The sequence below is a fragment of the Seriola dumerili genome, unplaced genomic scaffold (assembly GCF_002260705.1).
Source record: "Seriola dumerili isolate Sdu_G_001 unplaced genomic scaffold, Sdu_1.0 BDQW01000242.1, whole genome shotgun sequence".
Lineage (NCBI taxonomy): Eukaryota > Metazoa > Chordata > Actinopteri > Carangiformes > Carangidae > Seriola > Seriola dumerili.
The window spans coordinates 6,033,472-6,060,550 of record NW_019174497.1 but is presented as its reverse complement, the minus strand read 5'-3'; the positions used below and the strand labels follow the sequence as shown (position 1 = coordinate 6,060,550).

Genomic DNA, 27,079 nt, shown 5'->3' with positions numbered 1-27,079 from the left:
AAAATAACTCAACACCAGCCATTGAATGTCTAAACAGCTGGCAACACACAAAGTTGATACAGCCTCTCAGTGAACATGTCCAAATTGTGACCCAATTGTGTCGTTGTCCCCCCCTGGTGTCATTTGACTCAGTTATGTTACAAAGTTTCAGGTGTGAATTGGAGCAGGGCCTGGTTAAAATTTGGTGTTTCTCTCTCATACTGGTCACTGGAATATTGCATCATGGCGCCTCCGGCAAAAGAAACTCTCTGAAAAAAGTGGAATTGGTTGCTCTTTATAAAGATGGCCTAGGCCATTAATAAGATTTGCTAACTACCAAAACAGAGCTACAGCACGTGGCCAAGATCATAGCAGCGGTTTTCCAGGACAGTTCCACTCGGAACAGGCCTCGCCAGGGTCCGACAAAGAAGTTGAGTCCACGTGTTCAGCGTCATATCCAGAGGTTGGTTCAAAAAAAGACGAATGAGTGCTGCTGATTTGTGCAAGAGAGTTGAAGAGTGGGGGGGTCAAGCCATGTCAGGCTAGACACATACGCCTCATCACTGCATCAAATCGTCTGCATGTTTCCGTCGTCCCAGAAGGAAGCTTCTTTCTGAAGCGATGCACAAGAAGCCTGCAAACAGTTTGCTGAGACAAGTCAAGTCCAAGAACATGGACTTACTGGCACCATGTCCTGTTGGTCTGACTAGACCAAGATCAACCTTGTTTGGCTCAGATGGTCAAGCGTGTGTGGCGGCACCCTGGTGAGGCAGTACCAAAGACAACTGTGTTTCTTGCCTACAGTCAAGGCATGGTGGTGGTAGCTGTCGTGGTCTGGGGCTCCATGAGTGCTGCCGGACACGGGAGGCTGCAGTTCATTGAGGGAAACATGAATTCCAACATGTACTGTGTCATTCTGAAGCACAGCATGATCCCCTCCTCCGGAAACTTTAAATTTAAGTAAACACAAGGGCAGTTGGGCAGGGCAGTTTTCCAACATGATAACGACTCGCAACAACACTCCAAGATGACAACTGCCGTTGCTGAGGAAGCTGAAGGTAAAGGTGGATTGGACTGCAAGTATGTCTCCAAGACCTAAACCCAATTGAGCGCCTGTGGGCATCCTCACGCGGAAGGTGGAGGAGCGCAAGGTGTCTAACATCACCAGCTCCGTGATGTCATCATGGAGAGGTGGAAGAGGATTCCAGCAGCAAGCCTGTGCAGCTCTGGTGAATTCCATGCCCAAGAGGGTTAATGCAATGCTAGATAATAATGGTGGTACACACAAAATATGACAGTTTGGGACAATTTAGACATTGTTCACTTGTAGAGTGTACTCACTTGTGTTGCCAGCCTTTAGACATTAATGCTGTGTGTTAGTTATTTTCAGAGGACAGTAATCTATTACTGCTATACAAGCTGTACACTCACTACTTAAGTTATTACAAAGTTTCATTTCTATAGGTTGTCACCATGAAAAGATATAATAAAATATTTGCAAAAATGTGAGGGGTGTACTCACTTTTGTGAGATACTGTATGTGTATATATCTATATATATACTTACTTTCTGGACTTATAAAAACAATTTAAATTCCTTTCATAAACAACATATTAGGACTGTTGAAAGCATCATCTCTTCTCTGTTTTTAATCAAACAAAGATGATAAAATGTCCTACTTCAGGAGGAAATACTCTACTGCCACTTCACGTATTGCAGATAAATATTCCAGAGCCTAAGAAGATATATAGCATCAACTGCCAGGCAGTATATACCTGGGATTCATGCGTAAAAATCTACCTCAGATACTGGGGGTCTTCTGATGGGTCTTCAAAGCATCGCGAAAAAGTTTTACAGCCTTTCATGTAAGATTCCAGCAATTCAAGTTTCTCCTGGGTAAAGTCTGAAAAGCGAATGTCAGATTTAGATTTTGAATCAGGTGATAATCTGTTTGATGGTTCGTCTTAGACAGTACCATTGTAATAAAATGACTCTTTGTAAATGTTAGCAGTAACAGTTAGAAGAAGAGAACTGGTGAATTAAGGCAGAGCGTTTGAGCTGTATTTCACTAAGAATAACTCCAACATTAAAAGTGTGGAGTGAGATTCAGTGCACTGTTCTGTAGCTGGAAAAAAACTCTGCAGGTAGCACTCACTTGTCTTTTTAAAGTGCTTGAGTGTTGACTTGGTCGACAGGAAGAAGCTAACAGTGGCGTTGTACTCTGGCACATGTTGGCGATGGGTGTTCGGTCAGGGGCGGAGAGCTGGGAGACGCCAGTCCAAAAACTCTACAAACTTTCCAGCGATCCCAGCCTGCGCCAAGTGGTGGAAAAATCAAGCATCGTAACACATCACTACTCACTACTCTTTATTTTAATAACACATCTCTACAGTTACACTTACAGTTCACTTTACTTTCAGTTCTTGCAGTTTGCAGTGAATAAAACTTTCCTACCACAGACCTCCTGTTGTAAATTTTTTACAGGTTCATTCCTCATAACACATTCAGGCAGCAGAGCAGCGTTACCTTTAGTGATGCGAGCTGACGACGTCTATGGAGGTGTTAGGGGGGTTGATGGAGCCCACCAGTTTACAGCCCACCACCTGAGGAAGAGTCAGAGACACTGGTAGCCCAGCATCACCGCTTCTGACTCGATTTCCCCAACACCTGGTGGAGGAAGCGGCAAACATGTTTGGAGTGAATCAACAGAAAGGGGTTTTCATAGCAACTCTTTCACAATGTATTTAGACTTTTCTTGATTTCCTCTTAGGATGAGCTCTGCCCTACCTTCACTCTTAATTCTCTATCTTTATATTTCATTTTGTCTCTCCTCACACCTCAGAAGAGTAACAACATCAGATGCGGTTTGTAAATTACAATTCTGAGCAGCTTGACTGGCTGAACATGTTTACACCAAAGATGTCAACAGCTGTAAAGTTTTAAAAAAGATTTACCCCAGCCCAGAATTGCCCAGCCGTTGATCATCGTGGTGTGGGAGTCGGTTCCCACCACGCTGTAGGGTAGATGAACCTCCCTTGACCTGACCACTCTGGACAGATACTCCAGATTCACCTGGTGGACTGCACCAACATCCGGGGAACCACGTTCAGCATTTCTTGAAAGCTTTGAACACCACTGTTTGGCAGACGAGAGGAAAACAGCAACAGTGAGAAAACTTTTTGCTTTTCTCTAAAACAGAAGTACCCTTAACTTTTAATTTAAAGCTACGAAATATTTCCATGATCTTTGCCAAAGTTTTTTTCTTTGTTATAAAAGCATCTGACTAAGTGTCCAAGAGTACAACATACAAAACTTCCTCAGTTTCCACTCAGACACTTTCACCCTCTGACTGTCTAACATGATGTAATAAAACGATTTGCTCTTTGCCAGACCTTGAAGAACTGAAGCCGCTCTTTGTTTCTGATCATTCCATTTCCTGGTTTTTCAAAGCTGTTTTCAGTTCTGTAGAAATAACACAAAACAAAATCAACAAGAGCAAACTGCTGAAAGGGAACTCAGTGTCAATCACTGATAATATGCTGAGTCATCCTGACCTGGACCCCTTTTGACCTGACCCCAGTTGTGACATTGATTAGCAAGTGATGACTGTCTATAAATATGAAACATGGAACTAAGATAAACAAAAGAGTCTCTGACAAGTTGCATAATTACAGAAGCACAATGCATGCACTAACACCTCCATACATAATTTCAATTCATTTTTCTGACTTAAAACTGAATAAACAAATACAGAACTACTCACATCCACATACTCCTTACCACAATCTAAAAACATTGTACCCGTCCTTCACAACTTACTCAGACACAGGCTTCAGGTGAAAGGCAGGGAGAGGCGTGTTCTCGATCTGCTGGACAGAGGCTGGATTCGACCCGGGGAGGCCGAAGGGTCATTGCAAGCAGCTTTACTACACGTGGCCCCGCTGCTCCACAGTGTGAGCCCCCTCTGGACGGAAGGCTGGAGGGTGTGGAACGAGAAGGACCCTGGCTCTGGTTTGGACCGTCCCTCCACCGGGGTTTGGAGCATTCTGTATGGCACTGTGGAAATAAGATTCAAAGAGAAAGACTGATAAAGCAGATCAGCGTTCTTGCTTAACTAAAAAAAAAAAAAAAAACTCATTTAATGTATAAAGGGAAAATACAAATGCAAAAACACACATTTGCTGTAATCAATCTGTAATGAGTGGTCTACCAATGAGGTCTGTGGGGCATTTAGGGTTGACCAGGCTGGGGTCCACGCCATGTTTTGGCACAACAGCATCCCTCATGGCTGCCAGGTCCACCATGGCAGATACCACTGTCAAAGGAAGAAGAAGAAGAAGAAGAAGAAGATGACAATCAAAGCCAAACGTCAGCACAGAAAGAAAGTCCATGATTATACATCCATAACCAAGTGATCAGCTGCTTTGCCCACAACTATCACTCAGACATCTGCTCCGACTTCTCTAGTAAAGGAAAAGGAAACTTATAACATCTCACTCATTTATTTACTGACACAAAATCATATAACAAACTGTCTCGATCTGAGATTGCCTGACTGCCTGATTTTCTTAATGTCTTATAGCACAGAGGACTGGTTTGATGTAAACCCCTTTGAGACTCAAGTGAAGTCCTGGAGAAGGACTCGCGCTGGGAGAACGGCACCTCGGCTTTACTCTGCTGCTGCTGCCAGTCCAAGATGTCTGGACGTCTTCTTCTTTCGTGTAAAAGCCATCACAGTTACGAACTGTTTGCCCTCCCCAGTAAGACGCGGATGGACAGAGGAGCTTGTCTACACGGAGCAAACACAGAAGTCGTGGTGACGTTAATTTCACTCAGTAAAATGTATCACTTAAATTTAATTGTTCATTAAAACTTCTTTGTCCATGACTTCAAACTGGTGTTGCATCAGGATATATTGTAAAACACACATCAAGTATATTTACAAATGTTTTTAAGACCTTTTACATAATACTTTACACTGCTTATCCTGAAAAAAACAGTGGTAAACATACTATACTCTGCACTTACTGTACAATATGCTGACACATTTCTACGTACAGTGTCTTTAAAAAACTGCATTTTGCAGATTGCAGTAAAAATGAATACTTCATGCAAAAGCTTGAGAAGGGGAGAACGTGTTTAAAATCTCTCTGCACTTTCTTTCAGTCAGAGGACCTAACTCACCATATCTTGGATCATTTAATTCTGTGGGTTGAAGAACTTGATCTTGCCATCTTTCAGTGTTGTCGATTAGATGACTATATGGGTGCTCTGCAGGGCGGCAAACAAACATTTATCAAAAAACAAAACAAAAAAACAACTCGCACAAGTCAAACATGTGTTTACAAGAACAGAAAATGTATAGATATGATCGATTCAAATCTGCTTTTTGGTGCTTTGGGACAGTTAACCACCTTACTGACATTTCACCCACCACTAAGAAATTGGACCAGCCTACCATTTTTTCGTAGCATTTATCACATCATCCTTACAACTGGCTTATTACATACCATGTAGTATTAATGGTTATTAGTAGCCAGAGCAGTTGGTCTGAAAAACAGCCAAAACTTAATAACAAAAAATATAACAAAAATAACAAAGATAACTATGAAAAGTTATTCAAAGATAAATTTCAGGGCAGAATACAAATGCAGAGAAAAGAGAAGACATCTCTCTGGGCTCGTTCTTTCCTTTGTGGTCTTTCTGTGTAGTTAAAGTTAAGCCATGCAGGATGTTGTTACCTTAACACAAAGGGTTAAAGAAAAGAAAATTCGCTGCAGTGACATAAAATAAATTGCCCCATTTTAATTTATCAGATGAATCAGATTAGTATAAAATCACAAGTTTGGTATCTCATGACAAGTGCAGGCTCAAAGATGCAGGTTTGGATGTTGGTAAATTCAGGTTGTAGCTGTTTAATGTTGAGTGAAAATCCCCCATTAAGGCTTGATGTAAAAAAACTAGCTAACAAATGCTGAGCCACTATGGACACCATAATCTTTTGAGTCTTTGGCATTACTTTCTGGTTTCCAACAGGACATCATGCTGTAACTCTGGCTCTCAGGTTACTGCTTTTAATGTGAGACTGAAACTGCGTAGAAAAACGCTGGACTAGCCCAAAATGTCTTTAATATAAAGCATGCTGAGTAGTTTTTGGTTTCGCAAATCCTGAATGTGTATTTACTGAATAATACAAAAAAGAACAATGTCCTCAAGAACAATCCTGCCAACCCTGCAATCCAATCATGAGGGCATGTAAGAGGTGAAAGTCAAGGCCCTAACAATTACTTGGAAAAGAAATTGTCAAGCACAAATAATGCAGTGGTTCATCTGATTCCTTAAAACTCTGATAATAAACCAAATTTAAATGACACTTTTGTTAGAAGGGGCAAGGAATTAAGTTTTAAAAACTAGCTACTTTCATATGGAGGAATGATTGGGCATATTAAAGCAAATATGTCCATATATTCAGGGCTTGCCAAATCATACATTTAACATTTTCTACACAATTTGGCTCTTTTGGTCAGATTAGTACACAGGCAGCGTGCAGGTCGCTCTGATGATTCCTTACCTTTCACATGACAACCTAAAACATACATTTTCCTGCATCAATTTATTAGGGACAGTTCTTGATGGTCACCTATTTTAATTAACTGTACACAAAAACTAAAACACTTACACCTAATGCAAAGCATGCAGAATGGAAAATACACTGTACTACATGAAACACAACACAATGAAAAACAGTGGCTGATCACTACTGAGATCCCTTGGAGATAAACCTTATGGGAACCTCACTTGACAAAGAGCAGCGGTTAGATATAGGTGAAAGGTGAAATCCCTATTATAATAAGACAGAAACACTATTAAACTGACTCAATAGCTGTGCTGTTATTTGGGTTTGTGCTTTGACAACAGAGACAAACGGGTCAATAGATGTAAAAGAAATCTCATCTTGTTTTACACTGTCCCTGTGTTAATTAAAGTGAAACCACGCATTGCAATGACAAGCTGATTTGGTGCAAGAATTTACATGTTGATGATGACAGTGCTGTCTATGACACCTTCATACATGAGATCATCTGTGCAGGAGTCCTGATGACAAGGTATGGAGGACCAGCTAAGGTTCACGCTGCTAACGCTGCTCCTATCGCGAAGCACACTCTCGAATACTTATCGTGCTACTAGCTGAACGTCTCGAGGAGATATAAAAAGCACAGGTAATTAACAACCCATTTAAGCTTAGCTGGAAAGGTTATTGTGTCATTCTGAGCAGAGCAAAGGACACCTCTGGCTTACAAAACAGGTTAATTTAACAGCTCTTGGTTAGTTGTATAGTAAGGCTAAGCGATGCTAGCTACTGTTAGCTTTCTGTCTCTATCAGTTTTGACGCCGTACACTTTATGTAACGTTTAACTGAAAGAAACGGCGTTCTTTTCAGGTATAGGCATATCTTTTTTATTCGATTCCCGTCCGTTAAGGGTAAACGGCTGATCGCATATTCGGGCTTGCGAGCTTAAGGTTAGAAAAAGACACCTCTTTACCTTTGACTGGGGAGTGAGCGCATTGATGGACTTCTGAAATCAACACGACCCGTCCTCACGACTGCACAGAGACAGCGCCGAACTGAACAATCAGAGGCAGAGATCTAAAGCCACGCCCACTCGCCAATTAATAACAAAATAAAAAAAACCATTAAAAATGGAATTGACAGAAACATTTAAAAATAGCAGGCCATTAACCGGAGGCAGTGGTGGAGTATACTAAGCACTGCACTTACATTTTTTTTTGCATTTCCATTTTATGCTTCTTTACTTTTTTTGTAGATGGATATTAAATTTACGCTTAAATCTTAACAAATACTTACTTAACAAATTAAGATTTTACATGCATACAAAACATGTAGAGAGTTTATAAAATATGATGTTTTGTTATAAATTAAACTATCTAACAGTAAATACAAGTAGAGCTGCAACAATTTGTCAACTGACAGAAAATTAATCTGCAACTAAAACATTAATTCTTTAGGCCATTTTCTTTATGCAAAGATGCCACACATATCATGACTTTTCAAATGTAAGGATTTGCTACCTTTGCTTTAAATTATTTACATTTTTTCATGTTGTTTATTAAATTAGAAATTAATTTTAATAATTTTGAGGTACCAATTATTGGTTTGACAAAACAAAGCATTGTGAGGGTGCCACTGGTAGCTCTAGGTAATTGTGATGGGTATTTCTCATTGTTTTCAGAATTATTACAAATCAAACAATCAAGAAAACAATCAGGAGATTAATCCATAATGAAGTCACTATTATAATTAAACTGAGGCAGTACTGGAGTATATTTTTGATAAGGTTCTCTCAAATTTGTAAACTCAGACCAAAAAACGCACTGGGCAGGACTTACCAGTAAACTTGTCTACTGCTCTCTGGTGGACAAACTATAGAACTGTTGCAAAAGATATTTTTGGTATTTCTGTTCTTTAATTTCTTGTCATTTTATCAGCCAACATTATTAGCTAACATTTACTGCAACTCCTGAGATTGATTGAATATTGTTGACAAATTCCGTACATTGATAACACTTAAAATGTCCTTAGCATAACTGCTTATAATTGCATTACACTGTGTCATAAACCATTTAGTGAATGTTTATTTACTGGGAATAAAGTAACTAAAGTGTTTCCAACAAAATAATTTTATGAACACTGACAGGGACCATTCTGCTGTATAATGATACTTTAAAGTAAAATTTGCTGATAGTACTTCACATTTTTACTTTAGTAAGATTTTGAATGCAGGACTTTTACATGTAATGGATTATTATTATGTTATACCATTGCTACTTTTTCTTTTCAGAGCTTCTTCCACTGCTGCTCTGGGTATCATATAAAAACCATTAACGTTTTTTTTTTTGTTCATTGGTTTAAACACGGTCGCTGAAATTCCTACGTTTGCATCTGGCCCTGAATGCACCATCATCGTCAAATTACACAAACCGCTCATAAAGTAAACACAATCGATACAAGAGTCAACTACTGGAGGAGGAAACCATTTCCACACCACATTTTTCTTGTATTTTGGGAAAAAACGTTGTAGTGACAACAACAACACGCTGCAGTCAAACACAACCCTTGACCTTTCACCTTTGACAATGTTTGTTCGTAACAGTAATGGACGGAAGGCATGACCCACCTTGTAGCAGAGCAGGCCGTATGAGTTCAACAAAGCAGCCCAGCTTCACAGCAGTCACAGTGGAAGGTGAACCCGAGCTACACGACCCCCTGACAGGTAAGTTTAACCAGAGAGTGTGTTTACGTTTAATATTACACAACGAAGTTGCCCTCGTTGTTAGCTAGCTAACCTACAGCAGCGTGAGTACACACTGTGACATTGCACGTGTTTCCTCTTTTTGTTTCACCAACCGCTGCAAAACAGCGTTAGAAATGCTGGATGGACTGATTAGACTTAAACGGATATGTTATGAAACTGTGCTTGACTTTTAATGTGAGATCACATGACAAGGACAAATCAGGTTTTTGTGTCATTGTCGATTATTCTGGCCTTTACTGCTGCACAGAAATACCCTGCACTGCACGTTTCACTTACGAACTGATTTGTGCAGTCAAAACTCTCCTTTTTGTCTTTTCGTTTAGCATGAACATAACGTTTGGTAGTAAGGCCTGTGCATATTCTCATTTGTCCAGGTCATAATATCCTAAAGGAGTTTAAATCGAAAAAACAACTGGACTTGATTATTTATTTGGTAGTAAGTATGTCTGCAGTAAAATTGCATGCCAGTTCCGTGTTATTCCAGCCCGTGGCTCAGTCCCGCATTCCTCTACTGTGTAGGCTCCCGATGTGTTTTGTTGATAACAAACACAAGGAGTTGTTCCCCGTCCTAGTTGTGACAAGTCTGTCAGGTCTGTCAGGCTGTGACTTGAACCTTAAATGTTGCAGGACACACAGTACTGTGCAAATGTTTGGGTACCCCTGGGCAAATCAAATATTTTGATGTGTTTTTTTTGTTTGTTTTTTTAAGTGAAAATTAGTAAATAAATACAACCCCTGCAACAGGCAGACATTGAAATGAACCTTTGTCGAAATGTTTCTGCACGGTTCATTTATAGTTTCATCAACCCAAAAACATAAAAAATAATTGTGGCATGTGCAAAAGTTTGGGCGCTCTACAAAAAAACAGTAAACCTAGCTTCTAAATGCTTTCTGTAGCCAGCTTTGAGACTTTCTGTTCCTGATTTAACAATCACCCACTCTTCCTGCAGATAACTTCAAGTTCTGAGATATTTTTAGGCCGTTTTGCATACACAGCATGTTTAACATGTACCCACAGTGATGTTCAAGACTGAGGGCTGCTCTAAAAGCTTCAGTTTGTGTTTCTTGAAGTAGATCATGGTGGATTTTGAGGTCTGCTTTGGATCATTGTCCTGCCTCTCTTCAACTTAACTTCCTTGACTGACTGCAGGACATTTACTTTCAGAATTTTCGGACATTTAGTGGAATCCATTCTGCCCTCTACCCGTGCAATGATTCCTGTGCTACTGGCTGCATCACATTCCTAAAGGAATAATATTTTCACTCTCCTTCTCTCCCTTCTTTCTATACTCCTCTCTCCACTCGTGGGGGTTTCTGGGGTAACACGAGCTAAACGCACCAGTATCTTCCCCAATTCTACGCAGCAGTGGGCCGTTGAAGTAACTCTGCAGACATTTATTGACCAATTTATGAACTGAAGTTTCAGACAGTGCCACTTTTTTGATGTGCTCAGGTGTTCCCAGTTTTGAATATCCTCTTTTATGTATTTGCATAATACATAATATTTGCATACAATTTACAAGGAAAGGACATGCTGTCTTAGTTGCAAAACTCCTGCTCAGTTCAGGATTGCAGAAAGGTAGTGACCCTGTTTATTGTAACTGTTCACAAAAGTTAAGATTCATTATGTCACAGTGTTATAAATGGTACATGGAGGGCATTTATGTCAGCAAGCTATTATTCTATGCAAGGTGCTGGCCTGATCATCAGGAGCAATCTGGAGTTCAATCTAACTTAATTACAAATCTATGATAAACAAACGAGAAACGACAGTAGAAAATTTAAAAAAAAAGGTGGTGATAAGATCATTTCAGGTTATTGGCAGGTCAGTTGTTTGATTTACCATAGAACTAACATGATCTTATCAATCGATTAGATGATTGACAGAACATCGGTTAGAGTTGTTCTGATGAGTCATGCCATACAAGAATGACAGCAATCATATCACATCATATAATAGTGTGCAGCTGTTAAAACAAAAAAAGTTTTTACTGATTTTTATATTTGTATTGGTTCAGTATTCAGTACTGGAATATCTCTAACATCAATTGTTAACAATTTTGATAATTGATCAATAATTTTTTGACAGGAAAAAGTGCCAATAACTCACTTTCGTTCTTAAATGTGAGAATTTGCTGCTTTCCTTTTTTACATCATTGTAAATCGAATATCTTTGTGTTTTGGACTGTTGGTTCAGAAAAAATAAGTAATTTGTGGCTCAACTTGAGCTCTAGAAAACTGATGGGCATGATTTATTAACCACTTTGATTAATTGAGAAAATAATTGTCNACCCCCTGACAGGTAAGTTTAACCAGAGAGTGTGTTTACGTTTAATATTACACAACGAAGTTGCCCTCGTTGTTAGCTAGCTAACCTACAGCAGCGTGAGTACACACTGTGACATTGCACGTGTTTCCTCTTTTTGTTTCACCAACCGCTGCAAAACAGCGTTAGAAATGCTGGATGGACTGATTAGACTTAAACGGATATGTTATGAAACTGTGCTTGACTTTTAATGTGAGATCACATGACAAGGACAAATCAGGTTTTTGTGTCATTGTCGATTATTCTGGCCTTTACTGCTGCACAGAAATACCCTGCACTGCACGTTTCACTTACGAACTGATTTGTGCAGTCAAAACTCTCCTTTTTGTCTTTTCGTTTAGCATGAACATAACGTTTGGTAGTAAGGCCTGTGCATATTCTCATTTGTCCAGGTCATAGTATCCTAAAGGAGTTTAAATCGAAAAAACAACTGGACTTGATTATTTGTTTGGTAGTAAGTATGTCTGCAGTAAAATTGCATGCCAGTTCCGTGTTATTCCAGCCCGTGGCTCAGTCCCGCATTCCTCTACTGTGTGGGCTCCCGATGTGTTTTGTTGATAACAAACACAAGGAGTTGTTCCCCGTCCTAGTTGTGACAAGTCTGTCAGGTCTGTCAGGCTGTGACTTGAACCTTAAATGTTGCAGGACACACAGTACTGTGCAAATGTTTGGGTACCCCTGGGCAAATCAAATATTTTGATGTGTTTTTTTTGTTTGTTTTTTTAAGTGAAAATTAGTAAATAAATACAACCCCTGCAACAGGCAGACATTGAAATGAACCTTTGTCGAAATGTTTCTGCACGGTTCATTTATAGTTTCATCAACCCAAAAACATAAAAAATAATTGTGGCATGTGCAAAAGTTTGGGCGCTCTACAAAAAAACAGTAAACCTAGCTTCTAAATGCTTTCTGTAGCCAGCTTTGAGACTTTCTGTTCCTGATTTAACAATCACCCACTCTTCCTGCAGATAACTTCAAGTTCTGAGATATTTTTAGGCCGTTTTGCATACACAGCATGTTTAACATGTACCCACAGTGATGTTCAAGACTGAGGGCTGCTCTAAAAGCTTCAGTTTGTGTTTCTTGAAGTAGATCATGGTGGATTTTGAGGTCTGCTTTGGATCATTGTCCTGCCTCTCTTCAACTTAACTTCCTTGACTGACTGCAGGACATTTACTTTCAGAATTTTCGGACATTTAGTGGAATCCATTCTGCCCTCTACCCGTGCAATGATTCCTGTGCTACTGGCTGCATCACATTCCTAAAGGAATAATATTTTCACTCTCCTTCTCTCCCTTCTTTCTATACTCCTCTCTCCACTCGTGGGGGTTTCTGGGGTAACACGAGCTAAACGCACCAGTATCTTCCCCAATTCTACGCAGCAGTGGGCCGTTGAAGTAACTCTGCAGACATTTATTGACCAATTTATGAACTGAAGTTTCAGACAGTGCCACTTTTTTGATGTGCTCAGGTGTTCCCAGTTTTGAATATCCTCTTTTATGTATTTGCATAATACATAATATTTGCATACAATTTACAAGGAAAGGACATGCTGTCTTAGTTGCAAAACTCCTGCTCAGTTCAGGATTGCAGAAAGGTAGTGACCCTGTTTATTGTAACTGTTCACAAAAGTTAAGATTCATTATGTCACAGTGTTATAAATGGTACATGGAGGGCATTTATGTCAGCAAGCTATTATTCTATGCAAGGTGCTGGCCTGATCATCAGGAGCAATCTGGAGTTCAATCTAACTTAATTACAAATCTATGATAAACAAACGAGAAACGACAGTAGAAAATTTAAAAAAAAAGGTGGTGATAAGATCATTTCAGGTTATTGGCAGGTCAGTTGTTTGATTTACCATAGAACTAACATGATCTTATCAATCGATTAGATGATTGACAGAACATCGGTTAGAGTTGTTCTGATGAGTCATGCCATACAAGAATGACAGCAATCATATCACATCATATAATAGTGTGCAGCTGTTAAAACAAAAAAAGTTTTTACTGATTTTTATATTGGTATTGGTTCAGTATTCAGTACTGGAATATCTCTAACATCAATTCTTAACAATTTTGATAATTGATCAATAATTTTTTGACAGGAAAAAGTGCCAATAACTCACTTTTGTTCTTAAATGTGAGAATTTGCTGCTTTCCTCTTTTACATCATTGTAAATCGAATATCTTTGTGTGTTGGACTGTTGGTTCAGAGAAAATAAGTAATTTGTGGCTCAACTTGAGCTCTAGAAAACTGATGGGCATGATTTATTAACCACTTTGATTAATTGAGAAAATAATTGTCAGATTAATGGATATTGGAAATAACTGTCAGTTGCATCCCTAATTCATCATTTGCCTTGTGTAAAGGGCCTTGTATTTACACTATACATTATGATGCAGCCTTGGTATTCATGGTTTAGTGTGCTACCTTGTATAAGGCTGCAATTAACTATCATCTTCATTATTGATTCATCTGCTGATTTTATCTTTTTCTTGATTTAATAATTTTCTTCCCAATAAAATCTCAGACAATTGTGAAAATGACCATTATGATTTCCTGGAGCCCAAAGATATTCAATTCACAATCGAAAAGAAAAGCAGAAAATCCTCACACTTAAAATGCTGAAATTGAAGAATCTTTGCTTGAAAATCGACTGAAATGATCAATTGACAGAAAACCGTATGTTTTCAGTCAATCAACTAATATATTCATTGACTAACTGTGTCAGCTCTGCTCTGTCACTATAATGTCTCCTGCTTTAATAATCTGAATGTTCTTGGTTACAGGTATGATGGCAGTTGGAGGGTTGATGACTGTAGACATGTGGCTCTAGGGGTGCAGCGGTGCCCTGCCCTGCCCTGCCCGGGACCATGCAGCAGAAAGGTGCGATCCAGATTATCGAATGGGAGGACCTGGACAAGAGGAAGTTTTACTCCCTGGGTGTGTTCATGACCTTGACCACCCGGGCCACGGTCTACCCAGCCAGCCTCATCCGAACCCGCCTCCAGGTGCAGAAGGGAAAGGCCCTCTACTCCGGAACCTTTGATGCTTTCTGCAAGATCCTGCGAGCAGAGGGCGTGCACGGCCTGTACCGCGGATTCATGGTCAACACATTCACCCTAGTCTCAGGACAGGCTTATATCACCACCTATGAACTGGTGCGCAAGTATGTGTCCCAGTACTCGCCCAGTAACACAGTGAAGTCGGTGGTGGCGGGAGGGGCAGCTTCCCTTGTGGCACAGACAATCACTGTGCCCATAGACGTGGTGTCTCAGCACCTGATGATGCAAGGACAGGGAGAACACCTCACTCGCTTCAAGGCCAAACCCAAAATGATGCTCGCAGCAACTAAACGCAGACTGACCTTCGGACAAACACGTGAAATTACGGTGCAGATATTTGCAGCCGATGGATTCAGGGGATTTTACAGGGGCTATGTGGCATCTCTACTCACATACATCCCAAACAGTGCACTGTGGTGGCCTTTTTATCATTTTTATGCAGGTAAATCAACACCTTGTCAGCTGTGCTTTCTTGCCTGCTATGTGCACATGATCAGAGCGTGGACTGAAAGCCAGTTCACCACTTAACTTTGGCCTCATATAAAACTCAAACCAAAATATATAGCAGCTCCAGCAAAACCTACAAGAATAAAAAACGACTGTTGTTAAGTGACATACTTTGGCCTTACACTGTTTTCATATCTTTTGCATTCTCAGAGCAGCTGTCCCTGTTAGCGCCTAGTGAGTGCCCCCACCTGATTCTGCAGGCTTTGGCAGGACCAATGGCAGCAGCAACCGCCTCCACCATCACCAACCCCATGGATGTTGTTCGAGCAAGAGTACAGGTAAACACTGAGACACATTCATTTTTGTTTTGGTATATTGTTCCTTCAGGCAGGTTTGCTAAAGGGTTTTGCCATTAAATGAAGAATGCATTTACAAAAACTACATCTTGAAAAGAGGAATGAACAAAGTGTGAAGGTTTTATTGGGTCACAGTTGTCAGGGGAGAGAAATTACCCAAAGTTTATTAACAAGACTCCCTCTGAAAACAAACTGAGCGAGGAGTACAGTCAGTGTCTGAGTTGGTAGATGTCTAATGTCTTGACTTCCCTGTCTACTTTTGTCATTTGAGCTTGAAGGGTCATTATTGAAGATGGAAATAGTAGTAATTTCCTCAGGCAAGGTCCACTCACTGGAAAATTTCCAGGAAGCTTCAGGCCATATCTTCTGGCCTAGATTAGTGGATGGAGTTTGCTCAGTTGTCATGGAGAGGATTGTTATCATGTGACCCAACAACGGAGGTCCAGTCAAGTGATAACAAGTGATTTTATATTGGCGACAGATTGTAACCTGTCTTTGTTGAAGAACTTGAAAACTCTGGAGTTCCACACTGAGCTGTGAGAAAACCTAACCTGGATGTAGTCCACTCAAAGTTAAGCACTCTCCACAGTAGATCATTCAACAAGGCTTGATATGAAAAGAATTACCCAATGTATGTTTGTCTTAAACCAGTGCATTCATACATTCAGGTTCAATTCATTCAAGTCTATTTTACATCAATAAATCTTCAGAATCGTTCAATTAAAAACTAAGTTCTACTGTTCAATTTTTCCCACAGTTACTCCCTCGACACCACATACAGCTGTCGTCAGCTCCTTTTCCCTGTAGCTGCACTTACACAATATTACCCATTAGTTTCTCAACCTGCTCTTGATTACAGTGCAGCATTGAGTAGTTTCTGTTTCTTCAGAGCTGTAAACACACAACGTCATTTCATTCAGTGCTCACACAGTCAGAACAAACACCATATAGCAGAACTTTGCCTCACTAAGATTACGTTACCACCGAGCTTTGGAAACAAATGATACACAACAAAATTTAAATGACAAAATTATTTCACCACAAGGTCCATTTTATTAGCTGTTCTGGAGCTTTTGGTCGTAGAACATGATCTTCCTTCCATGATGAAGTGTGCCTAGTTGTAAAGTAATTGCAGATGTTTTAGTTTTCTCAGCACTGTTGAGACTTTTTGAATTGAGATTTGGAAAATCATTCTTGACCTTGGAATCAGCAGCTGACAAAGAAGTAACGAAGATGATTTAACACTTCCTTGTGTGTTGCAGGTGGAGGGACGATCATCTGTCATCGAGACGTTCAAGCAGCTGCTGGCAGAGGAGGGCGTCTGGGGGATGACCAAGGGGCTGTCGGCCCGCATCATTTCCTCCACGCCCACTTCGGTGCTCATCGTGGTGGGATACGAGACTCTGAAGAGACTGAGCCTGCGAGCTGAGCTGGTAGAGTCCAGACACTGGTGAAAGGCCACATGGGAGTCAGGAGCCCCGTACCAGGCGTCAACCTCAAAAGAAAAAGACCCAGATCTTTCTCCAGCCTCGGGGGTTACCTGCTCTACTGTGCAGCCGCTGCCACAAGCCTTTCAGACTGTGTTGTTTTACTGCATGTATGATGAGTGCAAGTGGTGATGTTTGTCTCTAGCTACACTTGAGAATTACAGGGGTTATTAATTTGGTATTTTCTATCTGACAAACCTGTTTCTTCTGGCCTTTTTTTTCCTTTCTGCTAAACTATGACTGTGAAATATGAATATAACAGAAAACAATGTGCCGTATTTTGCCGAAATTAAATGCAGCATTAAAAAAAAATATATGTATTCTCAAAATTTAAACCACTGAAAAGAGGCTGCTTGTTGAAGAAGAGTAGATAAGCCATTGCTCCTAGACTGTATATTTTAATTAATTTTTCTTATGAATGGATATGGAGCGAGTCAGTTTTTATTTTTACTGTGCACTCAGGCAGACGGAGCTTGTGAGCACATGATACATGTTGAGCGTACTTTCCAGCCGGGTTCAATTTTTAAAATAGAGCTACAGGTACACTGCAGTAAGTTACACTGTGTTTTAAGAGCATCTGCACTGAGGCCAGTCCAATGAGTGTTCAGCGTGCCAAAATAGAGACACAAATGTCCTTGTGTCTACCCTAATGAGCACAGAGAAGAGTTTGATATCTGAGTGCATTCCAGTGAAAGAAGACTTTTGCACAGAGGTTTGAAACATCTGCAAAGAATCTCACCTTTGTTTTAGGCCAAAATGAAAAGAGAATAAGATTTGTTGTTGTTTAATTACAGCAATGTTGTTGAATTACTTTACCTTCAAAGTGTGTAACTTGAGCTAGATTTCCAAATCTTTAAAATGTGATTGTTCAGGTTACTTTCAAAACAACAAATATTACATTTATCTGTAGAGGTCTTTGTGAAACCTGGCCCAGGTTTGTGTAATTTGACCTACAGCCTGTCTTTAATGTAGCTTTGGGAGTTTGTGAAGTCAGTAGTGCAGGTATAATGATGATTTCTACATATAGATACACTGAAGGCAGGTGGTTCTGCCTCTTTTTGTCTGTATAAAAACAAAGTGGAGCTTGATGACAGAAGAAGAAAAGAGGTGACATAGCAGAAGAGGTGTACATAAACTCAATGTTACAGGCTTTAGACTACAGTCAATCCTCATGGGCCACTTCTAATGTTAATAATTCTGTGTATTCATGCTGTTCAGTTGACTGGAAGTCCAATCTGCTACTGTTTAGTTACAGGGCAGGAAGCTGACAAGATGAAATGCAGCAGTACCACACCAGCAGATAAAACTAAACTCCAAAGTTGCCTTCAGATTTCACCAGTCTCTTAATGAGTGGGAGGTACTTCAAGGCCACTGTTGGAGAAGGATGTAAAACGCAGCCATTTAACTGTTACTGCCAGAAAACCCATCTCAGCGAGGTTTGATGCTCTGTGCCCTTTCTTTTATAAACTTCAGTGTTTTCGTGTTTGCAAGCGGCACTTCAGTTTGTACAACACAGTGTTGAAGAATGACGGACTCAGTATTTCCTCCACGATTTCTGAAAAAGCAAATTAAATGGACCGTTGCCTGTTTGGAGGAAGTGCTACACCTGTGTTTACCAACTACCTGCTGAAATCTGAGAATCATTTAAAAAGCAGTTTGTGATTTTAAACATCGAGAACTTGTGGATATTTGATGAAAAGTAATAAAGAATTGTGAATCACTGCTGTACTTGGTAACTAGTATCATGATCTGCACACAATAAAGATGTCTTCAAAAAAAAAAAAAAATACAGCCTTTTGCTACAGCATCAGTGTATTGTGAAGCCGCAGTACACCTGCTGGGCCACTGGATGGAGCACTACATCACACTTAATCCTCTGCACACTGCTACTGGAGGTTTCCTCTGAACTTACATTTCTCATCTGGCAAAAGCAAGGAAGAAGACATGGTTTTAACTGGTGAAACAAAGTTACATGTGAGCAGGAGAACAACTTCAACTACTAATGTGACTGAGCATCCAACATTAGAATCAATTGAATCAATAAATTATTTCCAGTCTGTCATATCACACCCAGACACCACATACATAGTCTACAAAAAACTAATGGCTGCAGTTTACCCAAGTTCAAAGTAATGTCTCCAAATTATGTAATGGAGTAAAAGGTTAACAGATGTAACTTAACAGACAAATTATTACATGTCCTCTAACACAAGCTTTTTGTCCATTTCTGGTTGAAAAAGTTCTGTTGAAAAATTATGAAACTGCTTTTCTATGACTCAAACAATAAACTACAAAAATACAACAGAAACAAGAAATACAAAAACAAGCCTTTTATTTGACCGTAGTTGGCCAGTGCAAAATAATCCATGACATTTACAGTTTGTCCCTCTCCCTCCCTCCCCGAATTACCAACTTCAACACCATGATTTGAGTAAACAGCTCTGAAGGTCCTCTTCTCCTGCAGCCTGTACAGGGCATTCTTCTTCACATGGGACAGTCGTAGATGTGGATGGCACGGTCGTCTCCAGCTGAGATGATCTTGGAGCCGGTGCTGTTGTACTTAACGCTCCACACCTGAAGACGACAGGAGCAGAACAGATAGGGTATTCAATAATGCTGTGCGCTGGTGTTCGTTACATACAGGTATCTACATCTTTACCCATACATGTCGCTTGACTCACAAGATTAAGGCAGAGGGACATCTTGCTAGGTTTTCCATCTCCGTATTGTTCTTGAATTATTGTATTTACAAACAGGACACAATTATAATAGTACTTTTGATTTCAGTCACCTTTCACATAACCCGACATTTACAGAAAACAAGCAAAACATAATACTAATATAAGGTTTTAATTGCATTTTTAAGAGGGTGATAACTTATGTCCGTTCCTGAAGAAAAGACCCCTTTTTAATACTGTAAATTTTCTGATAAAAAATTCTTACTTTTTGCATCACAAGTTAGAGCTGCAGCTAAAGCAGCTGAAGCACACACCTGCACAAAAAAAACAGGCATCCAGGCTAAACACTGAGTGGTCATGGATGCTGTTCTTTGAACTTTTTCATAAAAATCTAAAAATGCAACAGAACGCCTCTCACTTTATCAGAAACTGGGCAGCGCAGAGATTGAAGAACAAAGCAGACAAGGGCTGAAAAAATGTTTCACATGGGAGAACAAAGCAAAGCTAGAAGAGCTAATTGGCTGCAAATTGTCTCAGCAGACTTGCTGGTTTTGCACTCACACAATGAAGAGACACAAAAACAATATGGCAGACTCAACCGCCTCTGATCTCCTCTCCGAGGAGATGTGCCATTTCAATCAGAGGCTTTGTCGGACAACGGATAAAACTCCCCACAGGCGTCTGCAACCGGAGATGTAATGACAGCTGGGATTATTGGTTTTGAAACATCAGAGCAGGGTTACGTGAGGAGCCAGCCCGTGACATTGGCCGTATTGATTTCCCCAACACATCAGCACCTAGAGCAGATGGATTCTCTCACATTGAATTTGATTGTAACACACTCAGTGAGGAGAAGCATGGGTCGTCTTTGTCACCTGATCTTGATGGTCGAAGAAAGTGTTGATACATGCTCTGGAGCTGGCGTCCCAAACTTTCACACTCTTGTCAGACGAGCTGGAGGCAGCAGAGCAGAGAGAGAACATTTGACATGTTTTATAGTTCATCTCAGAATCAAACTTTGGGTTATCTGGCTGACCTGCTCAGTTTATCTTGGCACTGTGAACTGGAAACTGTCTGAAAAACAGCTTTAGCTGACAGCAGCTTCGCACAGTGGGAGTTAAAGCATGGGAAAGTAGACAGAGGAAAACACCTCTGAGGATTTACTATGGATTGAGGTGTGCCAACGTTTTCTTGTCTGTCACTTATTTCTTCAGCTTCACAAAGTTAACTGTAATCTTGCATAAATGCAGCTGAACTTCTTTTCATGTTTGGAGCATGAATCCTTATATATACTTGTGTTGCAGCTAACTGAAGCTGTGTTTTCAGACAGTTTGAGGCTAAAAATGTAGATTTACCTTGAGACAAAGTGTGTGTCATCTGGGGAGAAGGCAACATTAAGTACCCAGGATCCATGTCCACTCAGTGTACCGGCCAGGTTGGCATGTTGCCTGCAAAACAATATCAGCAAATTAGTTAGCGCAAACAAAATTTTTGTTTCCTTTCTCTTTTTGTTCTGTATTCTGTTTCTACACTTGTAATTTGTATTATTTTTAAGTTCCATCTTATCTTATCTGAAGGAGTAAAACTGATGTCAGGAGTAAAAAAAAAGCTGCCGGCTGAACTCACACGTCATATATCTTAATGTAGCCGTCGTCTGAGGCTGTGACCAGCAGCTGGGAGTCAGGGGAGAAGGTGAGGGATCTGATGGGCATGGCGTGACCTGAAAGAGAGAGGAGACAGACTCAGTCTTTAGCTGTGGCTGATCTCTGCCTCTCTGCTGTTTTCAAAGACGTAAAGGAACACACTTGAACCTCTTTGTCATCCTTAACACTAAAACAATTACCGGTTTGTGTGTAATACATGAACAGTATGCATATGTTGTCTTTGCTGGAAGTATTTGAAATATGCAGAAGTGGAAGACTGTAAACGCTCATTCCATTTTTTTCCCTGAAGATTTTCCATTTTATTTTAGGGCTAAAAAGATTAGCTACTTAATCCGTCTTTTATTACCTAAATAGAAAATATTAATTATTGAATCTACCTTCCAGTGTGTGGAGTAGCTTTCCGGTGGCGATGTCAAAGATGTTGATGATTCCATCGATGGCCCCGCTGGCCAGATATTTTCCATCAGGGCTCTGAAGAGCAAATCAGATTAAAATTGAAATTATTGAGTATCATTTTAATTTTCAAATGTGGAGGACATGAGACGGGTCTTTAAGAACAACCTGCGGACCTGCAGTGAAAGGGTTAAGAGTTAAAACAAGGGGAAACCTTGGGTGTGAACGAGGCAAATAACAAATCAAGATGAGTTATTGTGAAGCCAAGGTGGTGAGATCTCATCTGAGTGAGTCCTCAGAGAGTTGGAGCTTAAGAAGCCACTACCCGCCCGAGCAGAATGACAAATTATGGTTCCTTACGTAAGCTATGCTCAGGATGAACTTCCCTCGAGTGTCCAGAGAATATTCTTTCTTGCCGCTTTCCACACCGAAGATGTTGACCTTGCCGAGATGGCTTCCTGTGGCGATGTATTTAGAGTCTGGGGAGAAGGCAACCGTCCATGCATCAACTAAGGAGAAAAGCAGAAAGACAAAGGGAGGATTTAACTCATCAGACTGATTCTTTTACCAGTGCTGTCTACAGCAAATAAAATCAATTAAAGCTATGTTTCACCCAGTTATAACTTCTTTTTTAATGTGCATACCTATATGTGAATACATGTGTCTTGTCTAGTCGCAACCAAACAAGACAAAACCTACCTTGTGCTCTGCTGACTTGATTAGTTAAGCTGAGTATTATAATGTAAATACACTAAAAGAAAAGTGAAGAAAGGTTTTATATTAACAGATCTCATGTCTGAAGAATCCAAACATACCAAAGTACAGTATGTTCAAATAGAGGAGAAACTAATCCACTGACCCAGACCAACCACTGAGTGAACTGGAGTATCACTAATGGAAGGTGACATGGCATTTAGATGAAGTACAGCCCCGGTCAAGATGCACAATGACACGGACATTTCTGGGTGTGGGGTTCTTGAGAGGTGAGAGTAAAAAATAAAACTTGCATGCTGAGCCACACAGCAGACCGGACAAGCTGTCATCCCCTGCAGGTTTGTTTTAATACAAAACTGAGTGACAATTTCCTTTATGCTGACCTTACTTCAGTGGCAAGTGATAGACATAAAAAAAAACAGTGAATGAACACGCAACATGACACAGTGAGACCATTTTACTTTTTAGAAGAAGTATCAGTTTGAGAGCCAAGTCATTCGAAATGAGTAACGCTTACAGGCGTCAGGAATTGTCTAGAAAGGGAATTTTCTACGCCTGTAAGAAAAATAGTTACTGGCAAGCCTCATTAATAATATCAGTAACAACCAAATCTAATGAAGAGGGGACTGTCACAATCTCCTAAAGTCCAAGGGAACATCATCATAAGTTTGGTTTTGTCCAACCTAGAGTCTAAAACCTAAAGATTGAGTTTGCTATCATATAAGACAAATGAGAAGCAGTAAATTCTCACAACAGAGAAGATGAAATCATCATATTTGGTGTTTTTGCTTGAAAACCAACAAACAATTAATCACTTATCAATACAGCAACAGATTATTTTTCTGTCAATCAACTAATCGATTAATAGTATAATCATTTCAATTCTAGACATACAGTATCTTACACTAAACAAATACATTCTGACTGTAAGTGGGAAAATTATAGTCAACAGTCCGAAAACAAGTTGAATTAATCAAGGATTAATTTGTGTATGAGAAGTTAAAGGTAAAAAGAAAAACCACAACTGACATGCATTTCAGGAACACAGAGGGCCAAATTATTTTGATCAAAACCTTGGTTAAGAAAATATAAGATTTTTAATACAAGAATAAAAATCTCTCAACTCACCAAGCTATATCCTATCACCCAATACTAATTAATCAAAAAACCATATCAACGATCCTCCGAGGCCCATTCTTACCTGGTCCGGCATCCATGGACTTGATCTGTTTTCCAGACTCCAGGTCCCAGAGACGGATGTGAGCATCAAGGGAGCTGGAGGCAGCGATGGCTCCGTTGTGACTGATGTCCACTGACACTACACCCAGCTGGTGTCCCTCCAGAGTCCACTGCAGCTCCAGCTTCTCGTCTGACCTGCAAGAACAGTGCAGCACAGAGATTATTTGGTCAAGTCAAATCAAGTTTACTTCTGCAGCACATCTAACAAGGATTTCTGGGAAACTGGGGTCCGTTTCATCAAATCTGCAACATGCAAGCAGACTTGTGAAGAACTGAGCAGGAATCATTTATTTTGTTTTCAATTTGTGAGAAACTATCATTTGTGTAAGCAGTGCTGGCAAATCACTTTTGTAAAAATGTGCCTACAAGTCAAACAAAAAACAAGAGACAAAACATACAATAGCAGATTATTATTACTTACTTTGTAATAATGATTTAGAGGATTTTTGCACTTGTAAGAATATAAAATATGACTTTGTGGTAGAAATACCATATTTCTCCTATATAATACCGTGACAAATACCATACATGAATAAACCCTTAAATGTCCTAATAGTTGCTTTACAACTACATTATAAAGTTTTATAAACTGTCTTTCAAATGTCTATATACTGCTAATAAATACTAAATTGGGGAACTAAAAGTAAAGTGTTACCATATGCAACTTTCCTTTGTTAAAATTCCTCTTAAACTCAGATGATGAAAGTCAGATCAGTGTATTTAGGACTTCAAATCTGCCAATAGATCGTCTATGCCACACCACAAAGAGCAAGCACAGCTGACGGATGATCCAAACAGAAGAAGGAAGTGTTTACTAAATCTAAAGTCTTGTGAACACAAGCCTTTACAGGATTGTGATTAAATGACAGTGTTATATCTTTACTTATTTACTTTTACATTTATGCTTTTTAAAAAAATATATTTTATTAATTTTGCCTGTTTTGTACCTTATGTTTTACTGTTTTGTGATCATCTAGAAGAAAAATGAAGTGAATAATTAATCCATTGTTACAAACTAAAAGAATTAGTACAGTATGTCCAGTTTCATTTTCTTGAGAAGCAGTGTAAAAAAACAAAACAAAAAACAATGACTCACCATTTCCAGACTTTCACCATATCATCTAGTGAGCCAGTGACAATGGTTTCTGATCCATCTGCCTCACTTTTACCCCACGCTGCTGTCCAGATGGCATCGTCATGTGCTGAGAGGAAAAAAACGCAGATGAAAACTGTGTGAAGGGTGAGTACAAGTGATGTTTCATATCAGAAATTAGTAGGGTAGTGGGAAAAGCATTTAAAGGATAAGTGTAGCATTATTCTATTTATTTTTTATCTATTTTTTTTTATATATAAACACATCCCATACCATGAAAACACCAAAATCTAGAGTTCATTAGTATGACTCTGAATACTTTCTGACTTCTCTAATCTGTCTGGGGTTCTCAGCTCCAAAGCTATTGTTTCTACCAGAGATGTAAATCTTTAAAAATTGGTCATAAATGTATAGTTTCATTAGCCAGTGTTAATTAAAAGGGAGTAAATTATGCGGTAGTGCATTACAGATTTGGTGCTCTAGTGAGTATATACTGCAGCAGTATGGTATGTGGGATTGATTCAAAATAAGATAGTCAATGTTAAGCGATTTGTTCGAAATGAGAAAAATAAAGCCACTTAAGCCATGTAATTGTAATTTTGTGGCAATTACTTGTTTTTAATTAATAAAACCCAAAGCAGTTCTGACTAACATGATGCTGTGAGGAAAAATCTGTGGTATTTTTTTATTAAGTTAGAAAATTAGCACAGTGATAAAATGAAGTATGTTTTTTTTCCCACAATGTTACTCACCATGCTCTTGCTTGAAAAGGATGCTATACTGAAACCAAAGCACAAGTTTACATTCAATGTTTTTGAGTGCTGTCATTTAGGAAACAAAACTGTGCTGGATAGAAAATATGAGTGTATGTGAATTTGTAGCTTACTTGAGTGCTCATTGTTTTGGTCCAGGAGAGACAGTTAACTTCAACCTACACACAACATGAATGTTCAATTTAGTTAGTTGGAGGAATGGAACAGGCTGAATAATAACTAGTGGTTATTTTAATGGTCACTGCTAGCCAGACGGCCAAACCAAAAACATACATTTAAACTGCAGGCATACTACTGATACTGGGAAAGCAAACAATAAAATTGAAATGTAACTGAAATTTTAATTTTGCACCAAACTGTTGCAAAAAGTGCTGAAGCACTGCGGCTAAGACCAGCTAACTCCGGCTAGCAGCGCTGCAACCGGTTCACAACAAAGTGAAGTTTGCCGTTTTAACATCAGATTCTCGCTTCCACACACCGCCCGAACTGCAATGATGTCTTAAGCTAGCTCACTGTGATATAGCATGCTCTTACTTACCTTCAAATCTCCTTATAATATATTTTATCAAATTTCTGGAGCTCGGTGAGTTACATGTGAAACGCCATGACAACATCCAACGTAACTTCCGGTTTTCGTCTTCTTCGTTTGTTTGAAAGCGGTTGGCGAATAATCTATGAAGTCAGCTATCTCCTCCAGCGGAATTTGGCGGTAAAGCAGAATAACAAAATAAATAAATAAAATAAATAAAAAAAATCCACTCAGAAATTATAGGCAATAAAAAACCAACCAAGTGTTAGAAACATGGACTATATTTGAGAATGGTATAAGAAAAAGTTAATTAAAACAATTAGTAACTTTATTATTTATTCACTGACCACAGAGAGACAGAAAGAGAACTGCCTTTGTTTCATGATATCCCAGTTTGAATTCAGTAACATTTGATTCATCTTATACATTTTTTTTCACACACTTTTTGCAGCACCTCATCTAAAGTGTGAATAAAATGTGATCACAATGGTGCACTGAGGAAGGCAAACCATGAGTCTGAGGAGGAAGCAGAAACATATTTTAATATTTTGACAGTTACTGCAGCAGCAGTCAGAGCTCCACACACTTAAAAATGGTTGTCAAGATAGATTTTAAAGAAAATTATTCCAAGCAGAGGCAAGAAAATTCAATATGCGTGTGTTTTAAATAACTCCTGAAGTGAAGCTGAAATGGGCATTTGTGTCACAGAGAAAGGACATCATGAATCTCTTGACAGCTCAGGACCTGAGTGAAGAAGATGAGAGATGACCTATTTAAAACAGTATGTGATTGTGTGTGTGTGCGTGTGTGTGTGAGAAAGAGAGAGAGAGAGAGAGCGAGAGAGACAGAGAGACAGAGAGACAGAGAGACAGAGAGAGAGAGAGCTTCACAGGTGGGATTTTTTTAAGTCCCCAAATGATTATAATATTAGCCACAGTTATCCTGCAGCAGATATTTTCTGCTGATATACAATCCCTTTGACTATAACTCACCCAGAG

At 39.5% G+C, this 27,079-nt stretch overlaps 2 protein-coding genes and 1 pseudogene across 4 annotated transcripts in view; 1 reads left to right on the top strand and 2 right to left on the bottom strand.

The window, feature by feature from the left end:
* Positions 1-18,779, top strand: part of LOC111229542 (solute carrier family 25 member 44-like) — a 20,993-nt gene extending 2,214 nt beyond the window's left edge. The window contains exons 2-5 of one of the 2 annotated variants that reach the window (XM_022755892.1): positions 9,153-9,272; positions 14,433-15,150; positions 15,366-15,493; positions 16,774-18,779. In XM_022755892.1, coding sequence (XP_022611613.1) covers positions 14,517-15,150; positions 15,366-15,493; positions 16,774-16,965 — 954 coding nt within the window. In that variant the 5' untranslated portion in view covers positions 9,153-9,272; positions 14,433-14,516 and the 3' untranslated portion in view covers positions 16,966-18,779. Of the gene's footprint in view, positions 1-8,991; positions 9,273-14,432; positions 15,151-15,365; positions 15,494-16,773 lie in introns of those variants that run through there. The other variant, XM_022755891.1, reaches the window with a different exon arrangement.
* On the bottom strand, positions 2,508-5,027 carry LOC111229782 (annotated as a pseudogene).
* Positions 18,780-19,312: 533 nt separating the features above from the next.
* Positions 19,313-26,182, bottom strand: wdr61 (WD repeat domain 61). Of its 2 annotated transcripts, XM_022755893.1 has the most exons (11): positions 26,091-26,182; positions 25,666-25,710; positions 25,532-25,559; positions 24,783-24,888; positions 23,649-23,821; positions 22,094-22,242; positions 21,718-21,811; positions 21,303-21,396; positions 21,032-21,124; positions 20,552-20,630; positions 19,313-19,572 (listed from the first exon to the last, which is right to left on the bottom strand). In XM_022755893.1, exons 2-11 carry the CDS (start codon positions 25,675-25,677, stop codon positions 19,483-19,485), a joined length of 918 nt encoding a protein of 305 aa, XP_022611614.1. In that variant the 5' UTR covers positions 25,678-25,710; positions 26,091-26,182; the 3' UTR covers positions 19,313-19,482. The 2 variants fall into 2 exon arrangements, with proteins under 2 accessions (XP_022611614.1, XP_022611615.1); XM_022755894.1 differs by lacking the exon at positions 26,091-26,182 and having other exon boundaries at positions 19,318-19,572; positions 25,532-25,554.
* Positions 26,183-27,079: the final 897 nt, after the last annotated feature.

Bases quoted from the DNA above. Each gene is read 5' to 3' on its own strand.
- wdr61 (XM_022755893.1), bottom strand. The intron at 23,822-24,782 runs GTGAGTCATTGT...CTGTTCTTGCAG, and splicing joins ATGGTGAAAGTCTGGAAATG to GTCAGACGAGAAGCTGGAGC. The intron at 22,243-23,648 runs GTAAGAATGGGC...TTTTCTCCTTAG, and splicing joins GTCCATGGATGCCGGACCAG to TTGATGCATGGACGGTTGCC.